This window comes from Lepeophtheirus salmonis, chromosome 8, assembly GCF_016086655.4.
Source record: "Lepeophtheirus salmonis chromosome 8, UVic_Lsal_1.4, whole genome shotgun sequence".
Lineage (NCBI taxonomy): Eukaryota > Metazoa > Arthropoda > Copepoda > Siphonostomatoida > Caligidae > Lepeophtheirus > Lepeophtheirus salmonis.
The window spans coordinates 25,493,926-25,511,310 of NC_052138.2; the positions used below are offsets into that span (position 1 = coordinate 25,493,926).

General features: G+C 32.3%; 1 protein-coding gene across 1 annotated transcript; it reads left to right on the top strand.

Moving 5' to 3' along the window:
- The first annotated feature begins 10,593 nt into the window (after window positions 1–10,593).
- On the top strand, window positions 10,594–17,327 carry LOC121122363 (uncharacterized). Its single transcript, XM_040717336.2, has 6 exons — window positions 10,594–10,738; window positions 14,108–14,250; window positions 16,301–16,370; window positions 16,434–16,581; window positions 16,646–16,723; window positions 16,810–17,327. Exons 1-6 carry the CDS (start codon window positions 10,690–10,692, stop codon window positions 17,195–17,197), a joined length of 876 nt encoding a protein of 291 aa, XP_040573270.1. The 5' UTR covers window positions 10,594–10,689; the 3' UTR covers window positions 17,198–17,327.
- The last annotated feature ends 58 nt before the right edge of the window (window positions 17,328–17,385 follow it).

The window sequence follows — 17,385 nt, forward strand, 5'->3', positions numbered from 1 at the left end:
AAAAAAGGACCAAAATCATCTGGTAGCTAGCCAAATAGGTCAACCGCTATTTATATCTTATATACTCGGAGACTATCACTGTCATATTATTTCTTCACTATTTTTAAAATAAATTACATATCATTAAAATCTACATAGTATTTTATTCGATACTGTATTAAAATATTGCTTAGTAATATTTGATCAAATGAGTAGTTATGATTAGTTATTAAATTATTTCTATAAAGAAACAGCCAAAATTTATTTACAGAAATAATAAAATGGCCAATATATAAATTATATATAAACGACGACGGATCAACAAGAAGTTGTATTCCTGTTCTTTTGGAAACGGAGCAAATGTATAGATTAACTTATTACTTTTCTATTTATCAAAAAGAATAGATTATGAAATAGCCACGACGTATCAAGAGAGAAGAGGGAATCGACAGCTGACAACAAAATACCTAGGCTATTTTGTTGCTAGCGAGGTAACGCCGTGTCTTCTCTCATAAGAAGGTTATTGACGTCATAAAATGCATCATAATGGATAGAAAAGACATATTTTTGATATATATCTAGTTATACTAGATAATTTTACTACATAAAATGGATAAATTTTCAATATATCGGGATGAAATTTCATCAGATGGGGTGGTTAAGAATAAAATAAGACTGAGCATCTGAATTGAATACTACTTGATGCAAATGATAAATACTGATATTTGAATTAAATCAAACTAATTGGTAATAAAAATACCACGATTTGTACATCTTTTAACAGTTAGGGACGAGTAAAGTAGGATCATTCGAGAAAAGCATATTATTTTTTCCATTTCAATTAATTATTAATTTATTCTCCACAATATGAAAATAAGGTTATATAACGATGTTATTATATATTTTTATAGATATTAGGCAAGATATATAAAATATCAAGGAAACGACAAGGAAATAGAGGTAAGTTTATGAACTTTTATTTGTCTGTCCCATATTGTCCCAATAGTTCTCTATTCTCAATAATATTGATGAAAAAATAATATAACATTGTTATAAAACCTGGCTATTGAGGCCCTAAAATGGTTGACATCAACTGAAGCCTCTTTATTAAACCAACATAAAAACACTAATTTAAGCTGTGTACATCAATAAGTTCCAAAGTTATGGTTGATTATGCATTTTTAATTAACGTTTTGTGTTACCTTAACCCCATAAACGTACCGGAAGGGACGTCAGGGATCTCACATGCCATCCTTGGAGTCGGTTTCATTTTCAAAAGGGAAAAAATTGGGGGGGGAAGAAAGAAAAAAATACGCGGAAAAAAATAGAAGAAAAGAGAGAGATAGAGAGAAAACTTGTTTTATTTAATCACCTGGTATATTAATTGCCGAGCTTAAAATAGGATGTAACGTCCCTAATGTCAGATCTCCGGTACATCAATGTTTGACCCTGACCTATAAAAATTTAATGACCTCTTACTGTGACCATGTATAATCTTCGTACCAAGTTTGATCAAAATCGTAATTCTTGTGACAAACAAACAGAGGCGAAATCATAACCTCCGTTCAACCAAGGTTAATAGAATTACAATGTTATACCACAACACATGTACGACTAATGTTCGACTTCCACCCCGCTTTTAATATTGACGTCATAGTAGATGAGCATATTTTGTCAAAATCTGTTTTTCTTGTCTAGCAGTAGGTACGTTACATTAAATTGAACATTCTAGCAATAGTGACGTCATATGTAGACTATGCGTGATTGTGTGTTTTGTCAAAATCTGCCTGTCTTGCCCAGCAGTCGGTACAATACATCAGATTGAAAATTCTAGCATGTCCGATTACATAATGGTCTAACCTTGTATTTCTAATAACCTTGCGTTCAACTTAGTTGCAAAAGTTATAATGATAAATGAAATCCAAGCTGAAAGCAATGTAATGAAGGGACATATAGTTATGACTGGTATATTTTAATTTATGTCCCCATATATGGCTTCCACTTCATATGTAATGGACCCAGTGATAATCAATATCACCTAGATTATCTTCCTACTCTACAGGGTTGATCTTATCTAATGGTACACATTTTATTATTTTGAATTTTTCAAGAGTAAAATTTAAAGGAGAGGTTTTGTAAGGACATTTATTAAACAAAATCATCTAAAAATAGTCCTTGGTACACTTTTATTAAATATATGAGTCCTTAGCTCTAATAATTGCCTCAATACGAGGCCTACATCCCTTGCAGACCTTGACTATGAAATCAGACTCAAGCTTGGTACGCTCCTTTTTTATGGGAGCATCAAGAGATTGGGCACTCCTGTGCGGAGCAACTCACGCGGTCTCTTCCAGACGCGCTTATATATGGTAGTCCAAGGTGTTTGTGTAGGGAGAGGAGACTGGCCACATGTTGAGATCCCGAAATCCGGAAAGTTGTCTCTCAGAAAGGTTGGTGTATTAGTGGTGCGATGTCACGGAGCTCCGTCTTGAGTGAAAAAAAAGTTGCCCTCGAACTTTTATCTGAGCCAAAGTAGCACTGTTTTATCCAGAATTTCGATGTAAGCATCTGCATTGCGCTGTTCCTTCCTCTCCATTAAAAAAAAATGGAATACAGCCTTCGCCTGTGTTGGTCACTGGAGTTTTTGTTCTGAAGACATGTCCCAGTGAAGCTGTTACATTGGTTGGATGTTTGGTTGTGATGTAGTGGCTGTTCTGCTTATTCACAGTGCCGGTGAAAATTTTATTGTCAGAAAAGAGCAAAACTTTTGTTGGAATTGAGGAAATTTATAATCTTCTTTTCTCTTTCAAACTGTTTCAGCTTGCTCTGTTCAGAAATAAGATGTCTTGCTGTTCTACTCCGTGATTTTACAACAATGTCATTCAGGATTGAAAATAATAAAATGTGTACCACTACATAAGATAAACTTTATATTACCAAGTTATATCAAAAAGAGAAGACAGAAGCAGATTTACAAGGTTATGAATACATTCTCAACAGAGGTCAAGTTCCTCTTCTTGTGATAAACCTAGAGGGTTGCTATATAACTGTTATGTAATGTAAATAAAAGTTTTAATTATATTTAGATATAATCAGACTATATTTTACTTTTTTTATTTTACGTGGAGAACTATTTGTAAAATGAAATAAAATTAAAGATAATTACACATAAAAACAGAAATAACCAATACAGTTTTTGAATAACTATTAATAACTACTTAAGTCCAAATGATATTCTGAGACATTTGTTTGTTTAATGCATTTTGTTGTTATATGAGGTTTTTTTTCTTGTGTCCCAACTTTTAGAACTTTGAGAGCACAGCCTTTCAATTTTGTTAAAGTTCTCAAATCATACACTGCCAATGTTATGAAAGATAATCCTCACTAAGAAATGGCATTTTTAATTCCTGAGTGATCTATTGAAATCTGAAAACATACAACCGGTTGAGGTGAAAAAAATCGTTTTTACTACGTATTCAAGGTTTTTACGCATGCGGTAAAATTGTTCCGATCAAATACTAAAAATGAATAAAAAATGAAATAAGCAAAAATAACTAGATCTTTCTAAGTGTCTAAGAAGCCGAGAAAATACGATTTGAACGTGACCATCGAATTTCGGTCTGCACCCTTTTGGACGCTGGAAAGAAACCAACGGAGATTATCATGTTAACATGGGTCCGAACCAACTACCCGGGCATTAACGGGGTGTTCCATCAGGATGGTGCGCCTGCACACACGTCCAAAATGGCAAAGAAGTAGGTGGAGGACAACTTGCGTTTCTGGTCAAAGAAAATGTGGCCCCTACTCACCAGATGCCAACCCATATGACTTCACTTTTTGGTGTATGTTGAGTCCAATGCCTGATCTGTCCGTCACTCACCAACTTCAAGGGCACTGTCAACCAACACTGGGATGCCATGTCTGAGGACTACATCTGCCAAAGCCTTCTGTGGCCGCCTGGAAGCCATCATTGCTGCCAAGGGGAGCTACATCGATGATTAGGATAGCCAAGAGATAGTATTAGTCATTTTTATTTTATTGACATTCCCTACTACAACTAGTTTGCTGAATTAAATCTTCATAAAGTTCTAGTTTGAAAGTGTAATATTTTTTCGCCGCACCCGGTAGTTCAATAATTAACAAAGGCAAATTAAAATATTTTCGTATTTCGATATATTAAAGCATAAGCAATTAGTTACAAAAAAAATTGAGCTCTCTAGCCTTTGTACAAGTCGAGAAAATGAAACTTGAACGTGTTCGACGAATTTCCATGCAGTTAGGCGTCTACAGAACCGCCGTATACGCCATCAGCAAGTCCGAGTGAGATAAAGGTTATGTCAAAATGCAAAACAAGTCCGAAAGGAGTTAGAGAACTATCAAAAAGTAGGGGAAAAGAGTCTTCTGAGGTTGCAGAGGCTACTTTGACAGAAGCAATGAAAAAAAAACATATCCTCTGTTACAAGACTCTTTTGGGTTCTTTTGAATTATTTTTCTTTACACCCCAATCGCCCTACACCCATGATGCCAACCCCTAGACAACAACTTATGGCTCCATGTCGAGGGGAAGGCCTGTAGTGTACGTTATCCAAACACAGAGGCCCTCAAAGCCATTGTCAGCTAGCGCTGGGATGCCATAACAGAAGACTACATCCTGAGGCGGTGCCAGGCCTGGAAACCATCATTGCTGCTAAGGGCGGCTACATTAATGATTAAGAGAGATTAAACACACATCTATTTATAGTATTGATTTTGTTGAAATTATTTTTTAATATATATATTATATCTTGTTAAAGTTTAAAATTCAAAGTGTTCAGATTTTAATGGACCACTCAGAAATATAATAATTGGTATATGTATATTTAATATTATTTTAATATTAAACGCTTCATCTTAGTATTCGAAATTTGAGATCCTGTTGTTTATATAGACGGCGCCATAGTAGCAATATTTGCACATCAAACAGTCTCTATTCTTTGTTAATTACTCTTTCAATTGAATTAACAAGGTGAAAGGAGTAAAAATTGCATACATCAAGATGCAAAAATAATAAAGTAACGTTATTTGTTGTACCACAAAAACAACGTCTGGTGGGGGAAATGTTTTCTCGTAGGAAAGACAATCTCCTAAAAATTAAAGGGTACTTTTCGTCCCTTTATTTTAAAGCTTTGAGTAGAGCAAACGAAGATTCAATAACGTACGATAACGAAAGTTAAAGAAATATAACTCGGTACGAGCCTGGGAACGGAGCTTTGAGTCTGAATCAGACACACTTCCAATTATAGGAGGATCAGGGCCTGACTAAGGTTTTCTTTGCAGATTGGCCAGCTTAGGATGGTATATTTATATTTGCTTATTCTTGAAATTTTTAAATATATTTCTAAATATAAAAGTCGAAAATTTGAAATTATTATCATTAATTTGTTTTGTTTCGTTTTTGAAAAAAAAACAATTTATTTGCCATTCATGTTATCAAACTCCTCAGTAGTCACAGGTCTGGAGGGTTCATTTAATAATTATACAAGTGTTTAGTGTAATAAATTAAAATGTAATAGAAATTCTGCAGTTTTAGTAAAATACAGTTAATGTATATATTTCAGTTTGGGGGCACAAGCATTAATTGGGTAGACAGGGCCTCTAATAGCCGATCTTTAGTTATGGCGCTGGATATGATCCACTGTCTTGCCATGTTTGATGCATCTATTAGGTTAGTCTGTCACATTAATATTTAAGCCAGTTTTAACTTAACATATTAGTATTTCACATAAGGATCTTTATATATGCATTTCTCAGCCTTAATCCCATATAAAGAAAGAAAAAAAACATAAATCAGCTCGACAGTTGGCCAATGTCGTCATAATGATCCTAAACAGTTCTTATGATAAATCTAGAGGGTTGCTATATAACTGTTATGTAATGTAAATAAAAGTTTTAATTATATTTAGATATAATCAGACTATATTTTCACTCTACTTATTTTACGTGGAGAACTATTTGTAAAATGAAATAAAATTAAAGATAATTACACATAAAAACAGAAATAACCAATACAGTTTTTGAATAACTATTAATAACTACTTAAGTCCAAATGATATTCTGAGACATTTGTTTGCTTAATGCATTTTGTTGTTATATCAGGGTTTTTTTCTTGTGTCCCAACTTTTAGAACTTTGAGAGCACAGCCTTTCAATTTTGTTAAAGTTCTCAAATCATACACTGCCAATGTTATGAAAGATAATCCTCTCTAAGCAATGGCATTTTTAATTCCTGAGTGATCTATTGAAATCTGAAAACATACAACCGGTTGAGGTGAAAAAATCTTTACACTTCGTTTTTACTACGTATATCAAGGTTTTTGCGCATGCGGTAAAATTGTTCCGATCAAATACTAAAAATGAATAAAAAATGAAATAAACAAAAATAACTAGATCTTTCTAAGTGTCTAAGAAGCCGAGAAAATACGATTTGAACGTGACCATCGAATTGCGGTGTGCACCCTTTTGGACGCTGGCAAGAAACCAACGGAGATTATCATGTTAACATGGGTCCAAACCGACTACCCGGGCATTAACGGGGTGTTCCATCAGGATGGTGCGCCTGCACACACGTCCAAAATGGCAAAGAAGTAGGTGGAGGACAACTTGCGTTTCTGGCCAAAGAAAATGTGGCCCCCTACTCACCAGATCCCAACACATATGACTTCACTTTTTGGGTGTATGTTGAGTCCAAGGCCTAATCTGTCCGTCACTCAGCAACTTCAAGGACACTGTCAACCCCCGCACTGGGATGCCATGTCTGAGGACTACACCTGCCAAGGCCTTCTGTGGCCGCCTGGAAGCCATCATTGCTGCCAAGGGGAGCTACATCGATGATTAGGATAGCCAAGAGATAGTATTAGTTATTTTTATTTTATTGACATTCCCTACTACAACTAGTTTGCTGAAATAAATCTTCATAAAGTTCTAGTTTGAAAGTGAAAAAAAAACAATTTATTTGCCATTCATGTTATCAAACTCCTCAGTAGTCACAGGTCTGGAGGGTTCATTTAATAATTATACAAGTGTTTAGTGTAATAAATTAAAATGTAATAGAAATTCTGCCGTTTTAGTAAAATACAGTTAATGTATATATTTCAGTTTGGTGGCACAAGCATTAATTGGGTGGACAGGGCCTCCAATAACCGATCTTTAGTTATGGCACTGGATATGATCCACTGTCTTGCCATGTTTGATGCATCTATTAGGTAAGTCTGTCATATTAATATTTAAGCCAGTTTTAACTTAACATATTATTAACGTATTTCACATAAGGATCTTTATATATGCATTTCTCAGCCTTAATCCCAAATAAAGAAAGAAAAAAAACACAAATCAGCTCGACAGTTGGCCAATGTCGTCATAATAATCCTCAACAGTGAACGGATTGTAAATTTAGTAGAAGGAGTGTACTCACTCCTTATCAAGATTTAGTTAGGATTCCACAAATTCACGTTCGGAAGTTCTAGGGGTACAATAAAAAAGTCAAAAATCATCCCCCTCAATGAAAATAGTCGAAATAATCACCTTCTAAAACAGGCAACCCTTAACTTGTAGACTTTTGTTTAATTTAAACGATGAATATGGACACTGTTTCCATATTAACATTCAGTCTAACTTTCACCAACATATTTTATCCATCTTTGAGGCACGCTCACACAAAACTGAGTTAAGCAATAACAAAACTGTATAAATATTTTTTTAGTACGAAATATTATAACCCTATCTAGCATAAACCACTCACCCTTATATGTGAGATGCACATTAATGAAGCCATTAATAGAAAAATAATGGACATCTTTTACTACAACCATATTTGGAAATACTTTTTTATTTCATAAAATGTTATTAATTATCACGGAGTTTAGTCATTTCAGTGCTTAACCTCGTAGAATTTATGCTCTAAAAATATCAATATTACTGCTGAATTAAATATTTTAGAAGCAAATACTCTTTTTAAATGAAATCTTAATTATTTACGCTTCAAATAAGTTACTATGGCGTAAAAACAATGAAAAACATAGTCATTATTCCTATTTTATGCAAAACCTCTTAAAATATGGTGGTTTTTAAATCTTTAAATAGTATTTTCTCAGGATTTAATAATTGCATTTAAGATAAACGCCCATATTTGAAATGAGCATAAAATTTTACAAAATAAAAATAACTTTTTTCGAAATTATTTGGTTTTTTTTACACTTAAAAATTGGGTCATACTTATAAAAATGGTAAAAATATTCCAAAAGATCAAATCCGAAATTATAGAAAATTTGAATATGATAAGAAAAACGTATTAGAGATTCCTTATCAGCTCTTCATGGACTACTAGAATTGAATACATAATTTTTAAAAATTTCTTTTTTTAGTTGAAAAATACATAGTTGTTATTTATGTCTTGGTGAAACCAGTGTGATTGAGTATATTGGTTTCATTTTGGAAAGTGTATACAAAGCCTAACATGCCCATTATTTACCACATGACAATAAAATTTTATGAACTAACCCCTTAAAAAAATCACCCCTTATTCTAAGAATCATGACACATTTGATATGTCATTCAATAATTAATTACCATATCTATATGAATAAAGCAAAGTGTGTATCTATGCATGGATACATGAAAACAAGTTACGGGGTGTAGTGTATATATTGCTCCATTAAGAATATAATAAACATATTTTCATCTGAGAAATAAAAATGTAGTCTTATTAATGAAATATTGGAGGCGTGTCCATAGAGCATCAAACGTGTGTACAGGGTGCACTGTATAGTGTATATATTGCTCTCTGATGTAAATCTTGCCAATATTTTTGATAAAAACAACAATAATTAGTCGTATTAATCAAATATTGCAAGTATAAGTATACAAAAAAAAGTCTGTTTATTCTTGTTATTGGCCTCTTATATTTTATATTCATAATTTATATGCAAATCATTCCGAATATTTAAAAAAAAATATTCATTATCCCTCCCAAAAAACCTGTCACCAGTCTCTGTTTATTCGAAAATAGGTTAGCGCGGAACTTGCACCTAAAGATCCACTCCTCTTTCTAAAACTGTCTGTGATGTAAGCAAGTAATTTCATTGGCTTTCAAAAGGAACTATGAGGGGTTAGTATTGTTTACTTAATAGGAGATTGTTTACATACCCGAAGATAGTGGTGCCATCTTGGATTTGTTATTGTTTGTAAACTTATTTGTTTATTCCGACAACATAGACCATCCCCACCATCTTGCGGATATTGATGGTACTTTAGTTCGCTCATGACCTATTACCCTTTACATTTTAAACTCCTCATTACTTTTGACTGGCAGAATTAATCATAAACAACCTACTTAGGAATTAAAGTTAGATTTATCAAGTTATAAATATTCACATAATATATTAGTGACTTAATTATTAGTTTGCAAATGAATTATGCGCAATATTTATGAACAAGCGCAAAAAAACAACCAAGGGGGCTTGATTGTTTTCAAGGTCCTTGAGTTAAATGATTAAATACATAGATATAAACATATTTTGGAAGCTTCTACATAAAAGCCTCATTCACAAAAATATTTTTGGTATTGAACAAGAGTAGTTAGGTAGAAAAATGTATTTTTGTGGGTTGGGCCTCTATGTCAGCACAACAATAACGACAAGAAGTAAATAGAGGGGCTTCAATTCAAATAAATTGTCATTTATAACCATTTGATAAGTCATTGAACGTTTTAATTATGTTTTGTTTTGGGAGGAGATCGACTTTGCCTTCAAGACAAAACGCATGATAGTGGTGATGGTCTGAAAGGTGGAAAATATCGAATCATGAATCTTCCTATAGAATATTTGTGTTCATAAACTACGACCAGCCCATCACCATCTTAGAATAATGATTATACCTAAAAAAACGTATTATTCAACAAATGACGTCTAATTTGTACATTAATAAGCAACATTTCAAAAAATATGTTTGTGAGTTGAGATTAGGGTTGAGTCGATCCTTATTTTAGAATGAAGACCCCGAGTTCAGTCTCGGCCTGGTCTAATTAAGTCCTCAAACTTATAAATTTCAGTCTTTGATGACATCAATCCACTTCATTTCTTCTTTATCTAATCAGATCTAGAGTACCGACAATCTTAAGGACCGGTGCTAAGACTCAGATTACTTTTGTTTTTTAACTAATGGTTTATGTTTTAATATATCGGAATATGAATCAATTTAAATCACTAGACTTTAATTAATTATTGAATTAGTAAGTGTTCAGATTTCAATAGACCACCCGGTAAAGCCACGGGTCTTTCAAAACTCTGGATCATTTATAATTTAATCAATATTATGTAATAAGTCATCATTTACTCGACGGACTCATTCGATTTTACTTTTTACATAGTATGTAGCTATTTGCAACAATACTTCGTAACAAGGAGAAATTTGCAATAAAATTCAAATTAATTACATAATAATATGATCAATACCTACGCACCAAGATCCCATATTTTTGTAATGATGCTCTACCACCCTTACGAATATTGATTCGGGCCTGCCCTATTTTCCTCCGTACATCTTCAGACTACTTATTTTATGTACATACTTGGATAAAAGTTATTTAATAACTGTTGGTTCGAAAACTTTACTCGTGGGTCCTTATACACAATATTTAGTTAGAGTGGAAAGTTTCAGATACGAACATCATAAAAAGATGGCGTACAGATTAATAGTTCCCTTACTACTTTTTGAAGCAGTCTTTGGTAAGTTGAATCTACAATTTTTACTTTATTTATTTTTAATATCATCAGTATGATGATATTTGAGGTGGATGCGAGTATTACTCGAACTCGAAAAATACTTGATAAAAGTAAGGACAATTTTTTTTTTTTTTTTGTAAATTACTCGAACTTGTCCAAAATATCTACTCAAAAACTACATATTGTTTGAACTCGAACTACAGAAAGTTGAAATATTTATAATAGTAATCATGTATTTAGTTACCTATTTTCAATATCAAGGAATATCTAATTATTAGTTCGAAATAGAAATGTATACATAACTATTCAAAATAAATTATACTGATGTTGTGAAATTTACATCTTTTTTATATAATTACAGGGCTCGACGGACACGCTAGCCCGTGGCTTATAAAAAACCAGTCAGGCTATTGTAGGGTGACCTGTATCTAGTCCGTTTGGCTATGTAATACTGTAACTTATGAAAATCATATACACAGGCAATTTTGGGTTCAAATCATAATTATTGCCTTGTGTCAACGCCTAAAACGTCGAATAGACATTGATAACAAATATTAGTGGTCGTTTTTATATAAACTTTTTGTACTTTATAAACTTTCCTTATTTCAAAACAAAATTATATCCATACTAGCCCTGTACTATTAAAAAAATGATCCAATTTTTGTGGTATTCTGGGCTAGTAAAAAAATACATTTACTTGACAGGTTGGCTAGTGGCTAATTTTAACGACCGTCGAGCCCTGAATTATTCTTATCAGAGTATAGGAATGGATCCATAAGCTACAGATTATAATAATTATCCAAGTATTAACTAGTTCTAAGGCCAACCACACATTATTAAGTGTATAACTGAAAGTTTTAACTGTGCAGGCCAAGGGCCACGGAATATTTTTTTGTTATAAGGAACCTAACTTCTCTTATTTATTTTATTTCTTGATAGCAAACTCGAAATAAAATATGAGTATCATCCCCATACTCGAACTCGACTCGAGTTAAATCATTGAACTAGACCGAACTCGAGAATTTTAACTCGATTATATCTCTAAATTATATTAATTTTAAAATTGACCCTCACATACCTTTCAAAATTAAGTAGGGTGTCCTGTAGGCAAACTTATATCCAAGGAGTATTGGTGTGTCAGTCCTTGATGACGTCACTCAAATTTATTACTTCTTGTTTTAATCAGTTCTAGTACTGACAGTCCCAAGGGCCAATGGTCTTCAAGACCGGGTTTAAGACTGGACTGGACCAAATAAATAAGGATTGACACCTTTCTGCCAAGGAAGAGCACTCCAAGTTCTAGGTAGAGCCAGGGCTTTGACTAGAATTTCTCTCTGTGGGTTGACATTTTTATCTATTTATAGCTAAATTTTGTTAATAACTTTGTTTTATATAAAAGCCTCAAATCTGAATTTTTTTTTTTATTTTTAGAAAAGACAATTTCCTTAACATTCATGATAGTATTAATCCCCTCCCTCAATGAATACTCTATAATTGGAACAAACTTTCACCTCATCCATATCCTGAACAAATTAATAGCATAGATGATAATAGCATCTTAATTTTCAATATGACCTCCATGGGCCTTCATCTCCCAAAAAGTAACCATTTGACTTCATAAAGAAAAATATAAATTTTACATAAACGGTCCAAGAGGTTATAGACTATATTGATTTAAGTATTGAAGTCAAATTATAGTTTTAAAATTAGTAGGCATTTTGAATATACATACATAGTTTTGAATGAAAAAGGTTTGCATTATCTGGCCAACTTTTCCATTTTTATCAGTTTACACTGTTCGAAGAACAGAGTTATTGAAAAAACTTCAGAATTTAAAAATTGTATTTGTCCTTGGAGTACCATTTGAAACCCTTGGTATTACTAAGATTTTATCCAATTTATACTCTTACATGTGAATATTTGCATTTATATGAATCTATGAAGTAAAAACGAATGTAACCATTTTACGTTATAAATAAAAATATTGATATTCCATAAACAGTTTATTATAATTACACGATCTGGATTAACCGTGCCAATTTAGGATTCTTAAATGATGGGGGAGGGAGGATCAGATGGTATCAATTATAGCACTATATTATAACTAATTCTGAAGTTATTCGTGTTCAAAGAATTTCGAAAATTGAAAATTAGAAAAAACTACTTGTCACCTAATCTCTTATATGAACAAGTGGAAAAACTTAGCTGTGGTTTTCTCATACGGGATCAGGATGAGGTCAAGTTATGTTCCAATTGTATTACACGACACAGTATACACGAAACACACTTTTTTTTTTTTTTAACCAACTAATTACGATTTTAAATAACAAAATATTTATGAAATGATATTAGGAATTGAAAGTGTAATAAATGCCTTAAGAACTTAAAATAGGGTTCCATGTTGATCAATTTGTTTTATGTCATCATAATAATCATTAGTAAAAAAGTTATTTTAATTCATTAAGACGATCATTACATGATTTTTTTAATTCAATCCCTTCCTTCATTTCATAAATGTTATATTATTATACGCCATCAGATGGTCAAAAAAGGGAAGTGTTGCAAGCTGCATTATAAGTAACGTCATAAGGAGAGCGATCGTAGGATTATATATATATATATACATTTTTTTTCTTTTTTTTTTACTAAAAAATCCTGAAATTAAAATTTTTTGAAAAAAAAATTAAAAATTTATATCTATTCGCTAAAAATTTCAAAAATCGAATCTATTCACAAAAAAAAATAAGTTTTTGGAAATAAAAATTAAAAGTACACAGTTAAAACTCACAAAACATTTAATTTTTCGGAAAAAAAATTTCAAAAATTAAATTTCAAGTATTAAATTTTGTTAAAAAAAATTTCAATTTTAATTTTTTTTTCAACAAAATTTCATTCTTATTGACAAAAATAAAAATTTTGAAAAAAATTTCACAGGTGTTGCCAAAAAAAAAATTCAAATATAATATTTTTTTTAAATAAATTTAGAAAATTCATATCAATTCCCAGAAAATAAAAATTTTAGGTAATAAATTGCAAAAATTAAATTTCAAATATTAAATTTTTTCGAAAATAAATTCAAAATTTGACATTTACCAAAAAAATTTCTAATAAAAATTCCATAATTGGGAAAGGAGGCTACAGCCCCTCCATAACATCCCCTACGGACACCCCTTTCATAGTATAATAAGGAAACTGCCTCAATTTCAAATTATTAAATTTTTATCCTAATTGAAATAGGACACTCGTTGTCAAAAATAAAATTTTTCAAATGTTATATCGGAAAGAGCACACTATTTTTTTTTAGGTGTACGATTTTTCGATATTTTCTAATAAAATTAAACTTCCTTATTAATTTTAATATTTTTTTTAAAGTAATGCCTATGAACACAAACAAAAATAATGGACCTCCTCCTGTAACATGCCCTGGATATCCAGGATACTGCAGTGAATCCTACCCTGGAGATACATGTTTGGTTGTATGTGCCTTTGGTCGAAATAATGTCCCAGAGTGTCAGGTAAAAAGCATAACAATTTATATTCTTTTTTTGAGAAAAAAACCTAGATTGTTTAATAAATAAAAGTAAGGATTAATGATAATTATGCTCCTGGGATGCAACTTTTGTAGAGCACGAGAAGAAGAGGACGGGAGAGAGACATGTGGAACTATTTATTAAAATAAACTTATTTCATATCAACTGACTGTTGCATAGCTAGAGTTGTTGGTGCCCTTATTTAGGACCGCGGTCCAGCCAATCTTGCCTCATCTAGTCCCTTAAGAAAGGTACAATCGATCCCTCGTGACGTCATTGAGGTTGCCTTTCCTTCTTTAATTATTTTGTTAAATATAATAAAAGCAATTATAGAACTTATTATAAATATCAAATGATCGTTTTATATTTCATTTTAATTAAAGCATGAATATTTTTTGAAGATAGTTGTAATGTTCTTAATACATATCTCATATATCTTATTTGGGTTGATAAAGCTTCGAAATTATAGGAAAAATTCAAAGAAATAACATTTAAGGACCAGCAGTCCTACGGACCAATAGGACCACGACTGGATTGAGTCGAATAAATCAGGACTGGCAAAACCTTATGCATAGCCTATAAGCTTTTAGAGCTAGCTGACTATTAAAATGTTAAAGTTGTCTGATTACAATTAATGTAAAACAACGCATTCTTGCATTCTATTTTATCATGCGTGGCATTCAGACTGTAAAAGTAGTATCGGAGGGGCGTGGTTTCATTCTAGAGTCAGGGCTATAAAGTTTTCTTGGAAATACAGTCAACTTCTATCATACCATTTTGTGAGTAACGTGCATTTGCCGTCGAAAGTCTACTTTCCGAATCGACGACCTATATTTACGACCCAACACATCTTTCGAAATCGTTTCTATGTAGCCCCATGAAGCCATGTTCCAGACCGAAAAAAATTGTTACATGAGTTACTACTTTCAAGCCAATTGGGAGTACGACAACGAACAACTGGATTACCTCGGCCCATCAGATAAACTGAGAATATTGAAGCAGTACAAGCTTCAATCCAATAATCCACACGAGGTTCTTTACACAAACATGTCTCTACCCTTGGGCTTTCCAATCGTTCGGTGAAGCGAATACCTCACGATGGCATTCTTATAAGATGGCGATTGTGCAGGAATTCAGCAAACGTGATTTCACTTCAGGAAGGAATGCATGTGAGGCTCTTCTCGAAAATGTTCTTAAAGACACGATTTTTACTTCAGAGTGTAAGCTCATTTTCATATGACCAGATTCGTCAACAAAAAAACATGTGCTACAGGACTGATACTAATCCCTGAGAATTGCGTAAAAGATCTTTGTATTCACCTAATGTATCAGTGCAATTTCCTTCACAGGAATTGTGGGTCCTTGGTTTTTGAAGAGAATGACAATGAATTCAGACCGGTATTTTAACATGTTGGAGGAATTTTTTCTTCCACGAATTGATTAATTAGATTTATAGGATATTTGAATTCAACAGGATGGAAAAACGGCTCACACTTCAAGGGGCATCGATGGCTGTCTTACGGGAACACTTTCCGGAGCTCCTCATTTCAATAAGGGGAGATTTAGAGTGGCCAACCCGTTATCCCAATTATAACCCTTGGCTTGAAACAAAAATAAAACTTATCTTATCTATAAAACTTGTTTTATTGCCTTTTTATGTTGTCGCACCCTTATATTTTCCTTTCTTTTTTTTTTGGGACCAACTAAGGGCTATTTTTTCTATCTTACTATTAATAGAATAGTTATAAAGTGAAAGAGAGAATTGAACCAAAAGAACTGGGTAATGAGTGTCAGAAGGAATTATAAGAACTTTATTTGTAAATTCCGATAATATTAAATTAATTGATAGCATGTGATAGAGACCTTTAGATATTACCGATTGTTTCAATTCAATTCCCTTTTTCATTTAGAGTAAAATAATTATGAAATTCCTTGGACAAAATAAACATTCTTGGAATATTATTTTTAATGTTTTTCAATGAGACATCCATAACTAACAGATATATTTATTTTTTTACTTCATCAAATATTACAGCCGGATGGTACATGGACAGATGTTCCAAGATGCATTGAGCACGAACCAGGAATCCCCGAACAAATACCAGGTATTTAAATATAGAATTACTCAATAAAGTTGAATTTCAAACCCCTTTTCCTTTATCCTACAGGAATTTGTCCAGGTATTCCGGGCTATTGCTCATTAGACTATCCTGGAGCACTTTGTGAATTTGATTGTCTCACAGGGCCAGATATTAGCTCTTTCTGTACTCCAGATGGTACATGGGATCCATATCCCACTTGTGATGGAGATGTTAGGTAAGAAACTAGATGTTAAGACAAGTTATATGCATACAAAATTATTCTATCAATTTTTTTAAAGAGAAACTCGAGATGGGTGTAAGGAATGTCCAGGACCTTTTGAGGGGCAAGAGATCGTACACAAGAGGGAAATAACTCTGTAAATAAGCAATCAGATAATATTAATACTAATAATAGTAAAAATAAAAATAACATTAAAACAACCATTCCTCGACAACCCTCGAGGAATAACAATAGTCCTCGAAACAACTTTAACAATAATAAACCTCCTCAACAACACAAGAACAATAATAATTTTAATCAATCCAATAACAAACGTCCATCTAACAATGGAAATTTTAATTCACAAAGGCCAAAGGATAACCATTTTAGTCAATCCAATAATAAACGCCCTTCTAGCAATGGGAATTTTGATTCACGAAGACCAAATGGAAATAATAATAACAATAATAAACAGTCTGCCAAAATGAACAACAGCAATTTTAAAAATTCTAATGGAAGATGTCCAGGAAATGCTCTTGAAGATTGTTTGGATGCTTGTCCTTCATCCAATACTCGAATTTTTAAAGCATGTGTTTTAGCCTGTGATCGACGATGTCCAAATAAGAAATAGAATATATTGTTATATTATATTATAAATATTGCCTTTCCTATATTTTTTCATTCAAATATAACTTCGATGTACCAAATTACTAAAGGTATTTTTACTTCATCATCAATAAACACATACCTGCCTGCTTTCACTTTGTACTTTTAAGAGTTTAATTTGTATTAGATCAAACGTAACTTGTCTATGTACGT

What these genes read in the sequence shown, in the direction of transcription:
- LOC121122363 (XM_040717336.2), top strand. Translation starts at nt 10,690, where the DNA reads ATGGCGTACAGATTAATAGTTCCCTTACTACTTTTTGAAGCAGTCTTT. An exon ending in ATAATGTCCCAGAGTGTCAG is followed by an intron (nt 14,251 to 16,300) that starts GTAAAAAGCATA and finishes CAAATATTACAG; the next exon opens with CCGGATGGTACATGGACAGA. An exon ending in AATCCCCGAACAAATACCAG is followed by an intron (nt 16,371 to 16,433) that starts GTATTTAAATAT and finishes TTTATCCTACAG; the next exon opens with GAATTTGTCCAGGTATTCCG.